General features: G+C 39.0%; 1 protein-coding gene across 1 annotated transcript in view; it reads left to right on the plus strand.

Moving 5' to 3' along the window:
• Positions 1–23,492, plus strand: part of EPB41L4A (erythrocyte membrane protein band 4.1 like 4A) — a gene marked incomplete at its 5' end in the record, with an annotated part of 63,269 nt that overhangs the window by 31,945 nt on the left and 7,832 nt on the right. The window contains 8 exon segments of the mRNA XM_010020844.1: positions 1,432–1,523; positions 2,538–2,615; positions 5,649–5,761; positions 11,722–11,803; positions 15,582–15,665; positions 18,975–19,088; positions 20,610–20,657; positions 23,014–23,091. Of these exon segments, the coding sequence (XP_010019146.1) occupies positions 1,432–1,523; positions 2,538–2,615; positions 5,649–5,761; positions 11,722–11,803; positions 15,582–15,665; positions 18,975–19,088; positions 20,610–20,657; positions 23,014–23,091 (689 nt within the window).

A 23,492-nucleotide genomic window follows, 5' to 3' on the forward strand; every position in this document is an offset into this window, starting at 1 on the left:
TGTTTGTTTGTTCTTGTCAGGAAATGAATCTCAATCATTCTAACCACAGGTGCAAAGTTCTGTCTTTCACTGTTACTTGTTTCAAGGTGATGGAAAAGTTGCTTGAGCAGGTGATTTGTGATTTTATGTGACTGCGTGGCAGCTGTTAATAGAGATACAGGTGACTTTTGTTAGAGCTGAAATTTTGAATTCTAGACTACATACTGAATTAGTTCACAGTTTGCAAGATGCTTGCAGGTCAGTATACCTCATCAAATGAAAAGTGGGAGAAACTTGCCAGAACTCTTTACCTGAATATGCATGGCAATGCAGAAGTGTAACTAACGCAAGGACATCCATTTGCTAAAATCAGCTGCTCAAAGTGGTATGAATCATACCCTCTTTGTAATTCACATAGTAGGGAAATAGACTAAGTTTTGTTACAGATGGTATCCTACCACTGAATACCAGTGGGACCACTCATTCTTTGTTCAAATCATGGATACAAAACTGCACACTTAAGTTCAGAGTGACAGATATATGGAAGTGTAATTTATGTGAACATATTTAAATGTTTAGTGTGTTGGAAACAGGCAGTGTGATGTCTGTTGCTTTTTCTTGCCTACTGGAAGTGTTTCATAGTTCGTATGTGTTGGACTTCTCTTTCATCTCTCCCTGCCTTTTTCTCATGTCTGCTCTACCGACTGCCAGTTTCCAGTGATTAAGTTTTAAGATCCCAATAATCTTTTTTTGTTCTCTTCCGTAAGAGATTTTTTATGCCTTTTACCTTTGACTTTTTTCCTAGTATTCTGAATTACTTTGAAGTGAATGTTTTGGTTTTTTTTAATTTCCTTCCTCTCATCTTTTTTTTTTTTCCAGTTTCACCTTTGTTCTTCTCTATATGTGTTTTGTGCATTTTCTCTCTTGTGTTGCTTTTTCTTATTAGTTTACCACAAATCTTGAGTTTCTTTCTTTTACTTATTCTTGACTTTTTCTATACTGTTTAACAGAGCCTTGGGAATATATTTTTGCTTGACATCTGAGGTGCAGTTTCAGAAAACATCAAAACCATTATATTTGAAAAAATCCTTGTCCTTTTTAACTAGGAAAAAAGGTGGTATCTATGAACAAGAATGGAGGAACGGAAGTGTTTCAATTATCTCCTTTCTCTTTTGTTTTTATTTGTTTTCTGTTTCTCCTTTTTCTTCTGTTTTTCACAACACTAAGGAATTGATTCTGGAAATAATTATTTTCAGGCAATAAGAAACCGAAAAGAATACCTCCTTTAAATGAGGATTTCTACAGAATTATAAGACCTGCTTTTCTTCATACTGCTATCTTTTCTCATGTGCCTTGGTATGAGATGGTCAGTTCTTGTGCTCAGTAAGTAAAGATTCACTTCACTGGCAGAGTCCTTCATAACAATACTGATTTGTTTTGTTTTGTTTTCAGTGCAATGAAACTTCCTTCTTTTTTGAAGCACGTAACAAAACAACATGCAAACATCTCTGGAAATGCTGTGTGGAGCATCATATGTTCTTCAGGTGGGTGATGTAGAAGCTGATGTTTCATTAACCAAAAGCAAGGCTACTGTGTTGAGTAAGAACATCTTACTTACTTAGGACAGTTTAGTACTTACACTTGTGTTTCACCACTCTGACTGGTGTAACACAGGTTTGCTGCCTGAAAACACGTTTTTGCTCTTGATTATAGAATGCTTTTAAAAGGTGATGCCTTCCATTTTCTTCCAGTGATGTGAAACAGTAATTAACTTCTTTTTTTTTCCTTTTTTTTTTGTTGGGTTTTTTTTTTTTGGTTGTTTCTTTTGTCATAGAATTCTTTTCAAAACAGTATCTCAGGTTGCATAAAGTAGCCTTTAACAGAAGTATCCACAAACGTATGTGGCAGGATTTAAGGTGATACACACATTTTTACATATTTAACCATAAAATTTTCTGTAGCAGCATTTACTTAATCAAGTAAATGAGGCCATTGGATTTCAGACATTACTATATTCTACACTGTACAGAAATCTTGTTTTTAATAGAAAGTCTCACTGAATTTACATAATATTACTTATTGAAATGTATAAAATGTTTCCAGTATTACACATCTCAAAACACTTTCCTCACTGTTGCAAAACCACCACCAGCAATGTGCAGAGGTGTCTAGCTTGAAACTGATCGATGAGATGCTTGGCTGTGAGTTTAGCAGTGCTGTGAATGAGTAAGCTCATAATCCCTCTTGCAGTCTCCTTACTGTGGGATGGTGTTTTTGCCTGCTCCTGTGAAATATTAAGCAAAAACCTTCTATTGCCAGCAGTTTATATTAGATCCTGAAATAAGGAAGTGTGTACTCAAAAGAGGAGGGCATATACATGGTTTTGTGGAGCTCTCAACCCTGTAAGAGTGTGCCCGTAGGTAGGAATGAAGAGGAACTAGCAGAAAAATATTTTTTTGGAACGCGAAGTTTGTATTTTTCTTTTTATTTTTTTAGGAAGGGGACTGTAAGTGAGACCTATCTGTGTAATTTCTTGTTCTTTTTTTCAAACTACATAGAGTGCCAGAGAATGAATCAAACTCTCTGTCAAGAAAATTCAGCAAGTTTGGATCCGTAGGTTATAAACATCGGTACAGGTAAATTTATTTAATTGTTTAAACTTCAGTTTATTCCTTCTTCATTCCTTCGTTTCTCCTCTTTTCTTCAATGAAAAAGAAAAACCCCTCCTAGGCTGTGACTCAGAGCAGTTCTGACAAAGCATGAATCAGGGTCATTTTAGCAGACTCCCCTTGGGAATCCAACAGTTTGCGAGTAAATGTGGGTTACTTCTCATGCTCCAGATCCCCAGAGTTGGCTTGGGCCTGCTGTAGCCCATAGTGAAAGTGTGAGCAGCCTTGGCAATGCTTTAAGTCAAAATCTCCTTTTAAATTGTGATATTATGTTAATGTGCTAAAGGGTTTTCCTGAAACCTGGGGAATACCAGGACAAGGAGGAATGTTGGCTGCCACCTTTCTTCTGGGAATTAGCAAAGGATTAGTGCAAGGAAGTGTATGAAGTGTGTAATTGTGATGCCCTTCTTTATAGGTGCAATTGAGCAAAGGCTCTTGATCCTAATGGTTATGTCTAATCCTATAACAGTACCGCTGGTGCAGTGCTGTTGATTCAAGAATAAAAGTGAGGGCAGGCCTGAAAGGAGGTGTGGGTATCTTTTTTAAGTGGAATAGCTGTCAAGTTGGGGTAAGCATTCAAGGCTGCAAGCTCTAAAAGATGCAGTAGCTTCAGATTCAGGGTGTATAGGGAGGACTTAGTCTCAATTTTAGCCTGAGTTGGCACGGAGAGTAGGTTTAAGATTTAGCTGCTGTGTCACAAAGGACTAGCAGATAAAGGATGTAGCTAAAATTGTAAGATGTCAGAAGCCCAGTAGTTTTTACTGAGACTTCGTATTTTTAAGTTTGTTGTTTTCAGTCAGTCAGGATTCACCTTTGGATGTAAGATTTCATTTGTAAGATAGGTGTTGCCAATAGAGAGATGACTATACAAGTTCTGAGTCTGAGCTCATGTAACTGAGTCTGGATTGTCTCCAGCAAAGATCACTGGTGTGTTTCTGTCCCATCTTCTCTCTTCTTCAGCATATTTCATAGTAATCCAGATTATTTGGGTTACCACATTATCTGGCATGTTATCTGGTATAATACATACCAGTTATATGTATTATATCTGGTTACATAAGTAACCTCCTCCTTACTGTAGACAGGGGAATGATTGTACTGCCTTTTGGATTTCTAGTTGGATCCTGACCCACATCACCCCATCTGTAAAAGTGGATAGGAGTTCTGGATTCCGGCCAGAGTACTGTGGATCACAGTTTCCTCTGTTGGACCATTTTGGCAGATTGGAGCAGGGCACTGGTCCTAGGACAGGGAAAGCTTTGTACTGAACAGGACATACAAAAAATTTCAAAAACATACCATGAAGCATCATTTAACTACATTCATGTTATTCCTGGTGGTGGTGCATTTAAGTTCTTCCTTTTTAAATAAGTTTCAAGGGTAATCTGTGGTATGGCTTGTCATGTTGGGATGGTAGTAATTGCTGACAGCTATGTTTATAATGTTAGTTTTGCCGAGAAAACATGAAAGTATATATTTCCCTTCTAATATGAAGTGTTCCCTGTTTTGCTGCAGTGATTCGTGAGAACTCTCTCTGACCTGAGTTGATGTTCTAGGAAATGTGGGTTGTGACATCTAGTTGCACCCTATACAGCGTTTATGATAAATAGTTATAATCAATTGCTGATTGACATGTTAACTCTTCTCTTGGAATTCAAAGCAGAAGTAACAGCATGTACATGTGCTTTGAGAATCTTCTCTTTGCTTATCCATCAGCTTTGATTGTCTCCCCTTTTTACCTTTCGTCACTGTTTTAGCAGCAAAAGCAGTGACAGTGATGTGTATCTGTACACATCATTAGCTCAAAGTAGAGTTGCATTTGACTGTGCGTGTGTGGGGACAGTAGTACTATCTTTTTGCTTTTTAATTTTCTACTTCTCGTTAGGTGACAAACAGTTTCAGGAAAGCAATTTCCTTCTCTTAAAATCAGATGCTTTAGTTAATACATGGAGGTGTTAGTGTGTGTGGAAGGTCTTATCCGCAGATGTTTTATTAAAACTGCTTTTGGAATTTGCAAGGCTGTCATGGTTGCCAATGAGCAGGAGTGCTTCCTGGCTAACTTAGGAACAAAAAACCCATTAAACATCAAAAAGCAGCATTACTGTGATGTATGGTGAAATTATTTTTTTTCCCCTTTAATTCTTTTACAAATTTTGAGAAGATAAAAATTCTACAGTGTTGAGTACATCTGCGCTATTGGTGAAAATGCAGCCAATATTTAGTGGAGGTATTCGCATAACTCAGAAAATCTATGTAAGTGATGCCTGTGTGGTTGCTTGGCACTTGCTATTAACAATACGTGTTTCCTTCTATGTCATTGTACTGCAGGTGAACATTAAAATGAGCATAAAAGGATTTATTTAAACTTCGTAACTTATTTAAATTGTGCAATGAAGAAGAGTGTTACTGTAAATGGTAATCAGGACTTCTGCACAGTTTATTATTATTTGGGCCTCTGCTAGTGAGACTCCCTTATTAAAGCTTGCTTTGCATGCGGTTTTCCATGCTCTTTAGGTTGTCATTCCACATGGCAGAGAAGTAGGCCTGTTACTAACTTGAACTGAGCAATGTTAAGTATGTGTTTTGCTGAGGTGAAAACTCAGAAAAAGAATTCAGAAAGTAATCAAATCACTTAAAATCGTATGTTAGAATATTTGAGGTTACAAAAGGTGGCATTGTCTCTTCTTATTCCTAATAAACAAGCATTTTGTTCTAGTTGCTTAGGTCCTGTTGAAAATGCCTAATATAGAAGAGGTTGGCATATGATGGTTGTTGATGATTCTGCCAATGACTGATTAAAAACTAAAGTCAGGGTAGTGCTACTTAGCAGGAGAACCAGAGCTGGGATGAGACGTGGAAAGCTAACAAAATGTGCTGCCCAAACCCCATGCGTTTTTGGTTTGGTTCCCCTTCCCCCCTCCCTCCCCCCCCAGTCTAAAGGTTCTCTATTTCTTTGGTAACTTTCCAAGTGTTTTCTCATGGTTTCCTTGCATTTTCAAGTGGCAGAACATCTTTGCAAATGACCAGAGACCTTTCCATGCAGCTCCCACGGCCTGACCAATGCATTGAAAGAAGTCGCAGCAAGACTTACCCCAAAAGAACGCAACAGGCAGGTAAGTTCTTCTCTACTGGGCCTATGCAGAGATGTTTTCTTTAGTCTTTGGTTCATTTAGTTTTTGAGACAGGACTCAGAACTGCCACAGTGTCCTTAAGATTCTCTCAGAATGGATTCTCTCATTTGTCTTAGGTCAGTCTTTATACCTGGCATTAACTGGATCTAAACCCTCCAACTTCGTGGGTAAAAGAGATGGGTACTAAAACCCCGTGTCTGTAGGTCTAATGTAAAGCATGAAAGGGAAGTTTGAAAACAGACAGCGAGAACGTGTTTTTTTCAGGAGTCATGTTTCTTACTGAAGAATTTTATACCTTGACTGGTATTCTATTTTTCCAGCTGCTTGACCCAAGGTGTCTCTCTTACACATCCTTTTACCAGTTCAAGGGCACTATCTCTTTTATTTTGATATTAAGTGGAACAAAAGTTAGTGACGTGCCCCCTGCGATTTTAACATACTTCAGATGTGTGAGCTGCAAATCTGTTCTTCATGCTGAAGATGCATGGGAATGCAGCTTCAAGGGAAGCTGGAAGTTTTTACAGATGTTAGAGGAAACATGCAAAATTAAACACAGATCACAGGAGTCATGCCCAGAATAATGGATATTTTCTGAAATACAGTAATAGAGGCAAAAAGCTTTTCTAAGGTGATGCTCCAGTTCTCTACGTGACTATGTGTGTGTGCTTAGCTTCATCTATGACAGCAGTCGCACGGATTTCTGTCGTACTTATGCATGGAGTTAAGTGTATGTGTGGTGTGTCAGCAATTGGAGAAAAAACTTGTCTGGCCTTTAAAACGTAAGCAGATTTCTCTTTCTCATGGGCTAATATGGCATTATAAACTTCTGAGGGTCACCATTGTATAAAGAGAGCAGGTATATATATGTGTAAACTTGCCATGTTTATTCTGGATGCTGTCTAACATACGTGTTCTTCCTTTTAGCTGCAGTGGTTCTTAAAGTTTAGTGTAATTAAAAAACACAAGCAGTTTACAACAGAACTATTTGATTTTATGTTATGATTTTATTTTATTTTATTTTAACAGAAGGATTGCTTTTCTTTCCTTGTTGATTATGGTATCTTTTGGTTGTGTCTGCAGTTGTTGGTTGGTGCCCAAACGGACAAGGAACTGTTCACCCTTGAGCCTAATGACTTGGGCTTTTGTTCAGCCATGCTGTCCCATTCTTTGGGTGGTAGTTCAAGATGAAGAACATTTTCCACCTCATTAGTCTCCAGTTCAGTTGTGCAGAAAATACTGTAGCCTGTTCTGCTGGTGTAATGTGATGCAGAATTTTCCAGGCAACACAGGAGAGTTGTTTAACTGGATTTAAATGCTTTATTTTACTTTAAAATAAAATGGCTGCTTTTTCACCATTTTACTCATATATACTCATATATATGTAATATGTATCACCCATCTGAGTTATTTTGCTTTTAGTTCAACTTGATTGATCACCCATGTGTTCCAAGTGTGCAGTCATTTTCCACTGCAGCAGGTGTATTACGTCAAATATTTTTAAGTTTAATGAATTTTATTTCCCGCTGAATATATGAGTAAAGGAAGAGAGCAGTGTCATTCAAATTCCATCTGTCCCTGTAAATGAACATATTTTTTACTCTTTATTTTTTCATTTTGTGTTCAGGTATTCATGGTGATAAATGTCTAATATTCTTTCAGCATTTAAATAGGCTTTCAGATGCTGGAGGCACTACTTCTCCCTATGTCAGACACCATGCGACAGTCTATTGCTTGTCACTAGGAAAAATGCACCCTCTTTCACCTAAACTAGTTCTTGGATGTAGTCAATTCTGTTTCACACAATAACTCATATCTGATTGATATATTTTAAACATCACTTCTTTAAAAATACTAACAAAATGTAGATTTTATTTTTATAGAATAATTTTTATCTTGGAAATGAGCCTGGTAGTGTAAACAGTTTCACAAGTTTCTTAAAACTTTCCCTCACTGAACTGTTTGAGAGAAGAATATGACATTTCTTCTTAAAATAAATATTAGTTTTCCATAGTGAGAATATGCCAGTGGTTATCATTGGTGGCTAGTCCTTTGTTCTTGATTTCGTCTTTCTAGTATGGTGTAATAAGATTAAATATGCCTTGTTCAACATTTTAAACAGGGTGATTTAGTTTTCACATACTACTTATTTCTTAAAGTTTTTCCACCAGATGCCAATTAAATTAGGATCCAGGTGGACATGGCTTATAATTAACATCTTGGAATGAAAGTCTGAGTTCCTATTATTCTCCCAAAATGCAGTAACCATTTACAGATAGTTCTTTAACAGTAACTTCCTCTCACCTTCTCCAAGTGCAGCATCTTTCTTCACCTCCTACTTCACTTTTATTCCTTTTCTTAAGATTGCAAAGTCAAGTGCATGACAGACTTACTTTTTTGCAGCCAGTTCAATTAGCCATTCTAGTTTTATATTGTTTCTTATCTCTTGGTGCCAGTAATGGGACTAGCCACAGTGCTGGTTTAGGGAGCAGTTACCTGAACCAGTAGCTACAAAAGCATGGCTATAGCATATGCAGTCTTCATTGCCTCCATCGTATGGTGTGAAGTTCCTACAGCCTCTAATCTCTGGCATCTCATTAAAGTGTTTTCCCTTGTTCCTTCTCTTTGTATACATGCTCTAGTGTTATGAACAGTTACATAGTATGTGTTCTGATCTTTTTTTTTTTCCCTGTCACCTGAAGGTAGGGGATACCTTCTTTTGCACAACTGAACCTCTAATGTATGTATGTCTCACTGGTCCATTAAAGTATGCTGGAGTCATTAGGAGTGCAGCCGCTTGGTGAACTCTGGGTTTAGAGTTGGGCTAGATTTCAAGACAGTGACAGAAAATACATACTTTCATGTTTTCAGTAAAAATATTCGTGCTTTAAGAGAGGGATTGGTGGAGATGATACTGTGAGGAGAGAGAAACCAACTTTCTTGTATAAAAGCCACTGCCATTGACTGATTCCTCTGATAGGCTAGACAGTGCAGACAGTTTGGCTTTATCATGGCAGATTGTTTTCCTAGAATCCAGATTACAGTGGATTAAAATGCTGTAAACTCCCTTTGGTCATTTGCTTAATATGCTTCATATCTCAGGTGTTCTAGGGTTAATGTAAAAAACATCAGGAAACTTCAATGGCTGTGCAACCAATGTTTTTATATTGGTTATTTTTTTTTTAATTTTGTATTTTGTGTATGGTTAGGTTGGTGTTCAAGTTGGTGTTCAGTTGGAGAAGGGTTTCTTTTGTTCTATGAAGTCTTAGATGTGAGGTATGCGTAGCTTGTTTTGTTTGCTTATTCTTCTATTACATTTCAGCTGAGAGGGAATTACAGTTGCATTTTGTTCTGGTTGCATATGATAAACTCAGCGTTGGAATAGGATCTCTCATTCTGTTTTACCCTCCTAGGGCAGGACTGATAATGTTCAGATTTTGCAGTATGTGTTGTGTGAAGGTGTTCATTATTTTGGCTGAATGCTGCCTGGGAAAAGCTTCTTGGGAATGACCCTTCTGGGCAAACATTGATGTGACCAGACCTGTTACTGTAGGTCTGAGTTTATTCAGTAGTGAAAAACACATTGCTTAGGGTTTCTTGTTTGGTAGCTGAGGGCTTGATTTGTTTCTGCCTTGCACATGGGGTAGTTGTATAAACTAGTGTAAAGTACGTGCTACCATTCTGATTTAAAAGCCATGTGGAGAATTCGGAACGGGTGTTAAAATTAAAATACTGTCTGTACTGTAATAGTCCCTAAGCGATCACAGACAGTCACATTCCCTGCCCTGACTAACCTTACATATTACCACAGACACCTATCATTACCCTTGCTTTGCCAACCTCAGTCATGGTAACTAGAACCATTGGTTGGCTCATTCAAACTCACAGATCTTTTCCCAGAAAATTTTGAGACTGGGTTTGAGAGTTAAATTTTAGAATTGGGGTAATTTTGTCTATTTACTTATTTATTTACCTTGAGCTTTACACTTTAAAATTTATTTTAAATCCTAGGTTTTGTAAAAGGATGGATGTGACTGCTTCTGCATTTCATGCATGTGGTGCAAGATGCACAAACCCTTAAGGCTATGGGATTGGAAACTAGTTTGGCAGATAAACGTTAACACAGAGGAGGCTATGCTAGTGTAGGCATATGGAAGTGCATTCATTTTTATAGGCTTTTAGTAACACACAGTGCAAAGCATGAGCTCTTCTTACACATTTTCCTTTTAATCACACTATTTACTGCTTTCATGAATTGATTTAAATATAAACAGTACTTTCAGATAACGTCAGTGAAATGGCTTTAGTTGATAAACAGACATGACAAGTTAATTAGCTTGCCAGGCTCCTGAGGTTTTGGACATTTGAGTTTTGAAAATGTAGTGGTCTATTTAAATTGAATGCACAGATCAGCATCAAGGAGGCTGTAAAAGGGAATCAAACTGTGTGCATTCACCTTACTGGAAAAGTTCAGTACACTTGAGACCCTCTGCAGCATACGAGGCATCTGCAGAAGACTAGCAGATTTAACCTGCAGGAAAGGCAGTTGATGGCCAGAGAAGATGCCTTAGGGTATCTCAAGTATTTGTGCTTAAGTAGAGAAGAGTCCAGAGACTTTACATGTCAAAGGGTTGATATGGAAAGTTGAGGGAGATTGTGGAGAAATTCTTTCTCTGGGATTGTAGAGAAAGCTTACAATGCAAAATCTTACCACAGTTTAATTTAAGACGTTAAGATGTTTTAGCCAAACAAAAAGGCTTTGAGTTTATACCGCTATATTAACTACACTAAGATGCTGTTGCTTGCTTGTCCTAGACGACATGATATTTCCTTGTTAGCAGTCTTCCAAGGCTTCAGTCAATCTGTTTCATTATCTTCAGTGAACATGCTCAGAATATATCCTGTTCAGAGCTGATAATACATCATCAGCTGTATTGCTTTGTTTTACTTAGCAGTTGTTTCTGGAGGTGGTAACAATTTTGTAAGAAATAACTGAAATTGCTGGTTATATGGAAAGAGAATGTGTGATCTGAAGGAAAAATACAAACTAATATTAATAGCACAGCATGGAAACAAAAATCCGAGTGCCAGTAGGACAGACTTGTATTGATGATTAATAAATTACTACATAACAAGCTGAACAGTTCTCTTTTTGTTCATGATACTGAACAAATACATATATAGAGCATAATCTTATCATGTGACTTACTAACCCAGTGTGAAATACACAGATTCCTTTGACCCTCAGTGCTCCTCAGTCATGAATATAGAGTCAAAATGGAAAGAATGTTTTGCACAAAGTTGGAAACCAGTCAGGTAACTTTCAAATATTGGCTGAAAGTTTCTGACTCATTGAAACTGATGCTTAGGTACCGTCAGAGTATTAACTCTTTCTTGTCTCTATTTACATTATTAATTTTATAATCCATTGATTTACAGTTATTATTTTCCTGGTCATAACTTAGGATATATTTATGTTGTCTTGCACTGTGTTACTACATCAATTTGAAATGGTTTCTTAGAACAAACATTCTTACTTTGCTTTACCATTTAATCTAACAATTGTTTTAGAGGCCATAGTTACTGCATTGGGGATCCTCAAGCTTTTTAGTAGCCTGAATTCTACTGATGCTTTTCTTCTTATTGTTGAGTAAGCAGAGTATTCCTTCCTGGTGGCACTGTCATAGACTCAGTTTGAGAACAACAGCTTCAAACCCTTCTGTCTCCTGTGCAAGAGTAATAAATTCCCCCATGTTAAACATGTTAAAGTTTCTTAGGAGGGTAAGGCACAAAAGTGTGATCTTTATACATCCTTAGTAAGTAGTGCATGTACCAGATGTCTTGTGTATCATATCTCTCATGCTACACTGTATTCAGTAGGTGATTATACTGAATAGGGGTGCAAGATATTTGCTACAGGACTATTCTGTGGGTTTTTTTTCCAGGATCTAAGAACATGAGCCAGATTACTACAAATGGGGAAAATGAAGGAACTACCAAAATTATTGCGCCTTCCCCAGTGAAAAGGTACGTAGACCAGAAGTTCCCTTCTAGCTTCGAAGACATTGTGTATTGCACTGGATAGAGGAACACATTTAGTAATGATTAGTAACAGCTTATCATAACCTTAAGTTCAGGATTGGCTGACAAAGGTCAGAGTGTTGCCCAGTAATTAATTTTAACAAACCCCAATCTTCTGATGAACCTGCAACAGGGATTCCAAGTGACAGATTTTGGAAAGCGACAAACTGGGGCAAGTTAATGGGAAAGTAAACAGACCCAGTTTTAAATATGAAAAAACAGACAATGACCCACTGGGCAGTGGTCAGGGTAGTTGTGTGAAGTTCTGTGTGCCTCTCCCCCAGGAGCTGTGGGCTGGCTGGCAGGGCCCTCAGGGCATAAGTTTTCTGCCCCTTTGCAGGGCAGGCTCTGCTTCCCATGTGTGGAGGGAAGAGCTGGGCATGGCCTCTCTTCCAGCAGTGCTGTTAATCTTGGAGTCCGTTTCCTGTTACACCATTAATCCAGAACGAAGCTCATGAGTGTTTGTGCTGATCCTTGGGAGCAGTGCTGTGTTTAATGAATCCTTGGTTATTATGCGCATTTCAGAGAAAGAGCTGAGGCTCAGATTCAGAAAGGGATTTATATCCCCCCCCCCTTAATTTTAGGTGGAATTCGGGTGCCTGAATAAAAAAAGAGTGATTTGACAAAACAGTGAGTAGAAAACTCAGCACCTAAGTTTTTTGCTTGGTTGCCTGAATGTCTGTCTCTGCATGCCTCATACCCTGACAAGTTTTTTTGAGCTGAATAACTTTGTCCTTATCTCTCCATTGAAGCTGTGTGCTTCAGGTACTGGGTATCTGGACTGACCTCTGAGAAAGGATCTTAAAGATTTACTGCAAATTCTTAGTGGATAGTGCCTAATAGGAACACTTGACCTTCCTAATAGGAACAGTTGACCCAGAAAAGAAGAGCTGAGTTGAATTGCTTCTTCAATAAGAGAGGAATTCAGTCAAAAATTCTAACCCTTAGAAAATTATACTGATCATGGGTTAAAAGAAAGATTATAATTTTGTCATTTGGTCATGCTGAAGCTAGGCCATTCAGGAGAAAACGATACAAAGTTATATACATACCTGCAGGGAAGGTGCAAAGAGGACAGAGCCAGGCTTTTGGTGCCCAGTGAGAAGACCAGAGGCAATACGCACAGACTGAAATGCAGGAGGATCCCTCTGAACATCAGGAGACACTCTCACTATGAGGGTGGGTGAGCACAGGTTGCCCAGAGATGTATCTCCAGCCCTGGAGATAATTCAGCAAGCGTCTGGGAATGGTCCTGGGCAACTGGCTCTGAGTGACTGTGCTCAAGCTGAGGGTTGTATGAAGTTATTTCCAGAGGTCCCTGCCAACCCCAACCATTCTGTGATTTGTTAGGAGGCAGAAAGGTACAAAGCAAGAAATACCTTTATTCCATAGATATCATACTGCAGATAATCATACTGGGAAGGAGTAGTAGCTCTTTACTACAGCTTGTGCTACAAATGCTGTGTATAAATTTTTAGCAATGAACAGTTAAAAAGAAATGGATAAGCCTGTTGTACAGGAAGAACCAAAATAGGGGGCTTTCAACATGGCAGCTTCAAGGTTTCTGAGTTTAGTTTCTTACCTTTTAAACTTGACAGTTTAAATGCAATTCACAGGCAGATTCTCACTGAGTCACAGTTTTAAACAGTGATAATCACTTACATCAAAAAAGTGTTGGAAGTTGTTTTTCTTGCGTTTAGAAATTTATTTGTTTTCCCTGTCTCTGTCTGCACATGTAAAACACCTTTTGGGTCTGCCAGCCTTGGTGTGCATGACAGGCAGCACACATACTTCGTGGAGTGCTCATAGTTTGGTAGTTAGTTTACTCCATCCTATGTAATTCTTGCGTTAATTGTTGGTCATGTTCGCAAAGGAGCTTTCTGCAGCTCTTATAAGCGGAGTTTTCCTAGTTTAACATGTCATTCACAGTTGAGATGCATAATTGGTCACTTCTGCATAAGTGATATAAATTCAAGGTAAACCATAAAAACCTGCAACAACAGTAATCTCACATGAAATCCAGATTCTAACCTTTTTAAGTACTTTGAATGAACTCAGTTCCTTTTGCAGCTGTATTCCTGGAGATAGTACTAGTGTCTGAAGAGCTGCCATGCTGTAGCTCTCTACCTGTTAAGTGTGTGTCTGCTCTGAATGAATAATGGCCTAGTAATCTAATGCAGTGAAATCACCTCCCAGCATAATTTCCCTTTCCCTTTCTCCCTTTTTTAAGATTTGAGAACACCCTTCAAATTTCAAGCACAGCTTCAATCTAAGTATTGTTCAACAGTTCATGCTATGCAAAACCAATTGGTTTTAGCCAATACAGGATGGAAATATATTTACCTGAGTTACTTGCTTGGTCTGTAGTAGGCACATATTTTAAAGCTTGGGAATAGATTGTATGCACATCTGAGTCAATAATTAATGGATGCAGTATGAAGAAAATTACTTGCCTGATAAAGGGTACTATAGCTTTGCATTGTGTTTGCTATGTGTGAATTAAATGATTAACTCAGTGACCTGTAGTAACCAAAGGCTGAGGTTAAAAGTGGGTTAGTGAATTAATGGGTTGGAAGTTGTGAAACCTGACACTGTGAGAATGGTAGGAGTAAAGGAAGAATTGGAGCATTTTGCTGTTCCCCCCCAACCATTTCCAATAATATGATGGGATACTGGTTGCAAAGATTGATAAGTCTCTTAAGCCATATGACTATCTTGACTGTCCTGATACTTTACCTTGCAGCAGTCAGTAAAGACAGCTCTTTCATATTGTCAAATCTATGCTCGGTGTCTAGCAAACAGAAAACATACGGCGTTACTGGGGAAGGAATGAGAAGAATATGCTACTCTGTGAACTTGTGTTCTGTCACGTTTTGAGTAGTTACCATCCTTCCTGCCTTTATTGTCCTTGTCTTGAAGAAGGTGCTGTAGTCCTGGAAAAATGGTAAAGAAAATGGATAATAAGGATAATTAGGGGTATGTGGTGCCTCCTGTGCTGGGAGAGATTAAATATTCTGTAATTTTTCACTTGGAAAAGAGATGGAACAGTTGTTAAAAATGTATTAAAAAAACTATGGCGTGGAGTCTGTGGTTAGGGAACCATCATTCATAGGTTCTTTCTGTAAGCACAGAGGTAGTGAAGAACACAGGATGGAAGTTTTGAGCCAGGTGGAATTTTTGAAATAAAATTAAATAATTGTTTATGGCATAGTTAAATACTGGAGCATACTGCTACCAGGCACTATTTAAGCCAGAAATTAAAAATGTTCAAGTGGTGTTTGAGAAGATCTATGGAAGAAAGTTCCATCAAGTGTTATGTAGAATAAAAAGCAGATAAAGCCTCTGATTCAGTAATTGGTTAACTGCATATTGTGGAAGACTATGAGAGCATATTGTATATTAGCTCTATTAGACTTTTTGCCTAAACATCTGCTCTTGTTTGCTCTGAGTGCTGCCATAATTATGAGCCTGTAGATCTGATTTACAGGTCCTTCTTTCCTCCCCTGACCCTTCCTTCCAATTTCTCTTCCTAGGAGAGATTAAATTCTTCAACACAGCAGCTGTTTGCCCTCTTCACATAGCTGACAAATAGCTGTATATCAGGGTGGGTCTCTGTAAAGACTGTGTGCCTTTATGATTAATTTTTAAGAGGTCTGTGGGAGAGAACATGTGAACTATACACTATGGGTTTTTAAAAAATAAATATATCTGTACTTTTATTTAGCTTTAAAAAGATGAAAAATGAAAACAGCCCAGAAACACAAAGAAGTAAAACAAGTGCACCATGGGAGGAAAATGGCCCACAGAGGTAAGGCGAGGCATGAAGTTCAATAAAGTGAAATGCAAGGTGTACACCTGGGTTGGCGCAGTCCCAGGCACAGCTACAGGTTGGGCGGAGAAGAGATTCAGAGCAGTCCTGAGGAGAAGGACCTGGGGGTGTTGGTCAGTGAGAAACTGAACGTGAGCCGTTTTCAGTGTGCACTTGTAGCCCAGAAAACAGATGTGCTGGTCTGCATCAAAAGGAGTGTGACCCGCAGGTCGAAGGAGGTGATCCTGCCCCTCTGCTCTGCTCTCATGAGACCCCACTTGGAGCACTTTGAGCAGTTCTGGTGTCTTCAACATAAAAAGGACATGGAGTTGTTGGAGCAAGTCCAGAGGAGGGCCATGAGGATGATAAGGGGGCTGGAGCACCTCCCATACTAAGACAGGCTGAGAAAGTTTGGGTTGTTGATCCTGGAGAAGAGAAGGCTGCGTGGAGACCTCATAGCAGCCTTCCAGTATCTGAAGGGGGCCTACAAGGATGCTGGAGAGGGACTGTTCACTAGGGACTGTAGCGATAGGACAAGGGGGAATGACTTCAAACAAACAGGGGAAGTTTAGATTAGATATGAGGGAGAAGTTCTTTACAGTGAGGGTGGTGAGGCACTGGAATGAGTTGCCCAAGGAAGTTGTGAAAGCCCCAACCCTGGCAGTGTTCAAGGCCAGGTTGGGTGGAATCTTGGGTGACACGGTTTAGTGCGAGGTGTCCCTGCCCATGGCAGGGGGGTTGGAACTAGATAATCTTAGAGTCCTTTCCAACCCAAACTATTCTATGATTTTATGATTCTATGATTCTGTGATTATGTGATTCTGTGATTCTGTTATGTCCTAGGTACTGTGCAGTGGTAAACATCATGCCATGGCAAAAGGTTGAAAGATACTGATATATTAATGTATTAACAGATCATAATATTATGATCATGATATATTAATGTATTAACAGATCATAATAAATCTGTATTGTATATAAGAAGGTAGGTCCTGTCATGGATAAATAATCAGGTAAAAATTTGGAAAGTAGGTGTAGAAGGAAGTGGTCAGTGGATAAAAGTCACCAGTGGCTTTCCGCAGAGATCTGTTCATAGGTCTCTGCTATTCAGTATATTTGTCAAAGACCTGGAAAAGGGATGATACAACTTGGTGATGGGACAGAATTGGTTAGGGTAGTTAGAGTGAAATTTGTCTGTGAAGAGTAACAGAAGGACTTGAAAGTATGAGTGGGGAGTTGCTAGATGGTAGATGATGCTGAGTCAGTAAGTGTAAAGAGAGATGCTTCACAGCAAATAAATACCTCTAGATTTCTGAGTAAAATGAGGTGCTGTGGAGTTACGATGGATAATTTCATGAAAACATGAACTATGTAGCAGTCAGAAAAAACAATTAGCAATTATTAGGAAAGCAGGAGGAAAGCACTATGACATTACATAAATTTGTGGATCACCTGTTTGCTTCATGAATTATGAGTACAATTCAGATGTCCCTACCTCAGGAAAAGGGTTGCAGTGGGGCAGCAAGGGTAATCGAAGGTGTGAATGACTGTGCAGAAATCTGTACAAGGAGCAAGGGCATAGGCCAGGCAGGACTCTTCCTTCAGTCTGGGAAAGAGATCTGTCAGGGGACGTGGTCTGGAAAATCAAGAGTAGTACAGAGAAAGGAGAAGGAGATCAGGATTGTGTTTTTCCAGCGTAAGAACTTGGGAGTTTCAGATGAAGCTATTAGAGGTCGTTTAAAAGGGTTGAGAAAGGTAGTGAGTACTGACTTGCTGTGAGTAGAAGACCTGTGGTCCTCCTTTACAAGGGATGCTGATGTTCACTGGATTTCTGGGAGAAGCTGGTTGAGTTATGGGAGAGAAATCCCCAAGGGCTTCTGAAGACAGAGGTATAGCTGCTGGCTCACAAAGTCCCCTGGACTGGGAATAGTGGGGTACCAAGAGAGCTCTGGGGCGCTGACGTATGTGTTCAACTTTTAGCTTCCTGTAGGTGGTTGCTTGTGGCCACTGTTGGAAACAGGCTTCTGAACTAGACAGCATGTTAGGTGTAATCCAGTAGAGTCCTGCCTTTATGTAATGATTCAGATCTACAGATGGTGTGTCTTTTGGGTACTGTGATGATTTGCCCTGTAAACATCGAAAGTTTTCAGACACAAGGCAGTGTGTGCAATCATACTCTTGCTAGGATAGACATTTATTTCTGATTTTTAAAGAAGTGGTATCAGTTTGTTGCATTATGGCTCCAGTGTTAAAATTGCTTTCAGGATAGCAGGAAATTTAATCCCCCAGCAGCCAAAGAATGGTAAGATTTTTTGCAATTTCATCTATTCTAAAGGAAGATGCAGTTTTAGACACATAAGCAGACTGTATGCTGCACAGAGACTTTCACAGCCTCTAATAGTAATTCTCATTGAGATGAACTGTGGCAACTTTTCAGCTGTGCAGATCAGTGCTGTAATCAGCAGTCTGCAGAAGCAGGCAAGAAGAATGTATTCAGTTTGAAGGCTGGAGGGTTTAAGGAAAGCAGAGAGATACACCTTAACTGGAATTGGGTGAGACTATTATATTTACCACATAGCTGTTGTGCGAAGGGCTAAGTAATGTTAGATAAAGATGTGTGATTGAGTTTAGCATCCTTCCTCAGAAAGGTTGTGGAACATCAATAGACCACTTTAGAGTGATATATACTCCATCACAGGCTCTGTTACACTGTTGGAAGAGGCCTTTACACTTCTGTAGGAAGGTATCGCAGGATAATATATACAGGCATTTGATAATCTACATCTAATTTTGTAACCACCCAACCTGTTGGATCTCACACAGCCTAAAGTACATAACCTGAAGTGTGGAACATCCACACCATTGGCAGAGGTTTGTGTGGGTGAACATCAGAGAGCTGGAGCTAAAATTTTTTCATGGTCCCAAGCATTATTCTGTGATGAAGATGTATGTGATGACGGGAATACCGTTTTCATATTTATACCTATGGAAAACAGAAAGAACAGAAGTACATTTGATTGCCTTGTTCTGGGTTGGATAACTCATTCTAAAGCACAGAAATTTTATTATGCTAAAAGAATATATATACTTGGTTCTATATTTTGTAAGCTTAGAGCTGTTGGCTTTGCAATGCTAAGAGGTCTTGTCTACTTTTTTAAGGTTCAATGTAAAATACTTATTGCTGGAAAGCAGTACTGTCTGTATTTGCATATGTGTGTGAGTCTTCTCATTTATCTGACTCTCAGTCACCTGGCCTAACTGTCCTGGAAGTTTTAAAGCCACCTGTTTGCTCTTCCTTTTTAACCGTAGTGGGCTGTATAATTCTCCCAGTGACTGCAATAAATCACCAAAGTTTCCTTACTCTCGGCGGCGCAACCCATCAGGTGGCAGTGAGAATGAGTCTGAGCAGCCAGTCCGGAGGAGGTAAGAGCCCTGGGGTTAATTAACTGTTAGCTTCTCACAGTTGAAGTCTTGCAGGCTCTGTGTTTAGTAAACATTCTTGGAGATGCAGCTGGTTCCTAGGAAGAAGGGTATTATAAGGGCCAGTTATTAGTCAAAAAAAGACCAAGAATACCAGATCTGCTTTTGAAAAGGTAGGCTTTTGCTTTTGTGCTGTTCTGGGTACTAGGAAAATGATGTTAACATATGAGAAATTGCATTATTGGCATATGCAAGATCCTTTCAGTTGCTGCAGCTGGTTTTCTGTAGTGAAGGAAAAGAATGATGTATGTTGTTTGCTTGACAATGAGCTGATAATACAGAGCAGTATTTTCAGTGCATTGTTTCGCTTAAGTGCAGCAGAGATTAAATGAATGAGCTACTTCCGTTGCTGAGGTAACCTGCTGCTGTGATCTGTTGTGAAGTATAGCAAGCATAGCTCCTCTCCCATATTCATTGCCTTTGAGCCAGCACGTTGGGAGTTATGTCTCCTTCTGACATCTCTGAAGTGATCATCTGTTTGGCTTTCAAAGCCTGAAAGAGATCTCTGATGATGCCACGTCTGTGAGGAAATCTAGTGTGATGTGGAGCTTTTATTATTGTCATGTTTCTGTGCTGCTCCAGAACTTTTATCTGCCATTAGCTGTCTAGAACAGGAGTGAAGAAACTCACCTGTGGTGTATGCTTTGTGACCTCTTGCCTAAGTTAGAATCACTGTAGCTCTGTCTTAGGTCAACAGAGTTATGTTGATTTACCGTTAGATAGAGCCCTTGAAAGTAATAGCAGTGTGTTTCCTGAATGGATTTTCTGATTCATTGCTAGCTTATTCTGAGGACTTGCTGGGCTTTGTGAAAACAAAGGAGGTAGGCATGCGCAGTGCGGAACTGTCTTGTACCAAGAACAGTGTTTGTGCACTATGTAGTAGGAAATCTTTTGAGATGCAGAGTGTTTATCATCTGGGAATTGGCTGGTCTACTCAGTGGACAGGTGGTCATGCCAATAGCAAGTTTTCTCTTGGGCCACCACACCAACAATATGTTTTTTATATGTGAGACAGCGAAGACTGACAATAGTAGCTAGATTCTAACCTAATTATGTCTCCCTGAATCTTAGTTTTATTAATGCACTTTCCTTTTTCAACCATTTAATAACAATAGCCATGTTGTTTATGCACTTTTTACTGGAATTAAGAGGAAGACATCAGGCTTTGCTATGCTGGAAACAGTAGGAAACTCTAAAAGCCAGCATACTGTGCTTAACCTTGCAAGTCAGGGGTTTGCAATGAGAGTTTGAATGGGATCATGCCTTTACAATTTACTATAGAGGTTTTAATTTTAAAACAAGCACATGCCTTTTCTCTGCCTTAAATGATGCTGAAGAAAAAACTTTGGTAAAATTTTGCTTGCTTTTTTTTTTTTATTTTGTTTTGTTTTTGAGGTGGGTATTCTTGTGTATTTGTAATAAGTGACCCAATGGTATTTCATTAAAACCTCCTTAATGTCACAGGAGAAATCAAAACAGTGGCGAAGATTCAGATTTAAAGCAAAGAAGAAGGTAAATATGTAATTTATAGCAGCCAGATAGCAAAGGTACTAATCGTATTTTAGTTCCCTGAATTCCCTCCCTTCCTTCCTTCCCTCTCCACCATCTTCTTAAATTTTTAAAAGGCTTGTTGTGTTCCACCCATTTATTGTTTTCTTTCTTATCTTGCTTTTGCTAAAATACTCTGTAGCACAGATTCCTCCAAGCTGCCTTGCACATTGTTGTTACACCATGCTAGAAGCAATTGGTGGAAGTTTACTAAAGGCTTTTCTGCAACTTGAAGGTCAATTCCAGAAATTTTAGCTTTTGGATTTTGTGTCTGCAAATTTTGTGTTGAGTTCTTTAGCCTCCCAGTCCACTTCAAATTAATCTGTTTTGAAAGCAAGTGTACCATCATTTGAGATTAATTATCATCTACGAGGTAGGTGCAGAGGCATATGCAACTTGTTACGATGTTCTCACTGTCTTGCACTTTTTTTTTGCTGAACTCTTTTCTTAAGCTTCTGTTTTTCTTCCTTGTGCAGTCATGACACATTTCCAAATAATGTCTGTGTGAATTCGTATGTGCCCTTCAACAACTTCACCTTTTGTTGGATTTTTGCATCTGGAGTTCTCCAGTTGTGTTTTAATAGAAGCTTTGAGTTAATGATTTTCTCATGTATGAGAGGGGGGAGTCTGGACTCCATAGACTGAGGCATGTAATGACAGCAATTTGATAAAATCAACCATAATGAGGAAAAATCATGAGACTCTCAGCTGTGTCAGAATGACTTCTGTAAGAGTGTCCTATTTTCAGAGACAGAGGGTAGAGTGATATGTCTCTGACCAGATAGGACACTCCAGGGAGGTCCATGCTGCTGCTACTCTGTTCCCTAGGAAGTCTTTCTTGTCTTTTCTCATCCTCTTTGGTCTCTTCTCCCTAAACTGTTAGAACATGTAGTAAGCGGGTGCTTGTCAGTAGCCTTCAACCTTTTAACGAAGTGCTTCCCATTACCTGTGAGCTATACGTAATGAAATGCATTCACTTCTCAGCTTGTTTGAAGTGTAGTTTAACAAATCTGTTCTCTTAAAAAAAGTGGCTAATCAAAGAGCAGAAGGCACAAGAAAGTATATGTGTCTGACAGCAGCATCAGGCGTTATCCTCTTATATCTCCTATTCCACCCCCAGAGACCACAGAAGAAAATTTCTGTTTTGAATTACAGCAAACCCATCACCAATTCTAAGTCTTGATATCCTAAATCCTTCTAGGCCAACACATGTTGGCTCCATTAGTCAGCTGGGCCATCAGTGTCGCAAACAGGTCTATCTTTGGGGGCATTCAGAGACCATAATCACTTTAAAGAATGGTCCAAACCAGGTTTTGATGAGAGTGCCATATTTTAGGACCTTGCCCAACAGCGTAGTACAGTAACAAAATCCTGTTTTCTAGGACCAGAGCCTTGACAGCTGGTCTGTCTCTTCAAAATGTTCATTAGTGGCAATCAGGGACTTAAGGGTCTGGCATAGTAGTGGCCAAGCACTTCCTTCGACTGAGAGGAGTTTGCCTATAGGTAGGCATATTCCCATTTTCTTCTTGAACTCCAGCATTGGTCTGTTCCACCAGTCCCAATACTCAGAGCCATAAATATCACCTCACCATGTGAAGCTTCACAGTCAGAGGTGATACAGAAGTAACTGCTTTATTTCTTTTTCCTCGTATGACACACCATCTCTGTAGCCATGCAACAAGTCATCCCAAAGCTGTGCTGGTACGTACCTGCAAGTGTGTGCACTTGTGCACTTCAGCCTTTCTGTGTTTATAGAGATCAGCAGAATCATAGTGTTAGTTGGGTTTTCTTCCATACTGCCTGACATTTGAAAAACTGTATGAACTTAACTAGAAGCCAGATGGAAGTTGAAGTGAATGGAAAAAGGCAGATCAGATAAGTATTTCGTTTTGCTTGCAAAACCAGAATTACTGTATTGTTGCTGTTGGGTGGCCCACAGTGTGCTAGAAGAAAAAAGCTAGAATGCATACAGCTTAAAGATGAAACATTTCACACCTCAGAGAAACATTTCACTGTGCATATACACAAAGGATGCTGAGAGATAAAATAAACCAAACAAAAATGCAGTGCAGTGATTTGAAAGGGAAATAGCACTTGCCTGACACTGCACTCTGGGTGCACTACTTTCAAAGCAGTTATTCCCAATCAGTTAACGAGAAAAAGATAATATGACTTTCAGGTGCAGACAAGTCCTCAGGAGTCTTTTAATTCTGTTTTTCCTAGTAATGGCTTTCCATTGTTGCTCATTCCTTGTTTAGAAACAGTACCTTTGATGTTAGTGTATAAATTCATCTTCAGATGTTGCTTTCCTCCTCTCCAGATCACGATCTCGCTGTAACACCAGCAGTGGCAGTGAATCAGAAAATTCCAACAGAGAGCATCGGAAGAAAAGAAACAGGTAACCTTTATACATTTTAGATATAGAGAAATGAAATGCAAACAAATGGAGATGCAGTTTTCTGAGATAGAAGGATTCTCACATGTGCTATATATATACAGTCATCCTGAGGCAGCTTAAGGTCCTTTCTTGAATAAGAAGAGAGGAAATTGCCAAAACTCATAAACATCATAGGTGTATGCAATGAATGCATACCCTCTTGTTTCTTGGGAAGAACTCATTAATGAACTGCAAATATGGGACATATTTACAGAGGACTTCAAATATTAATACAAATAAAGTGGATAATGCTGATGACGATATTCACAGCAAATACTCAAAAATTTCAAGTACAGAACTTTAGCAGAAAATAAGCTTTTGAAGAGAATAGTAAAAATACATTAATGGATCTGAAATTCAGT

The sequence above is a fragment of the Nestor notabilis genome, unplaced genomic scaffold (genome assembly GCF_000696875.1).
Source record: "Nestor notabilis isolate BGI_N333 unplaced genomic scaffold, ASM69687v1 scaffold4908, whole genome shotgun sequence".
Taxonomy (NCBI): domain Eukaryota; kingdom Metazoa; phylum Chordata; class Aves; order Psittaciformes; family Psittacidae; genus Nestor; species Nestor notabilis.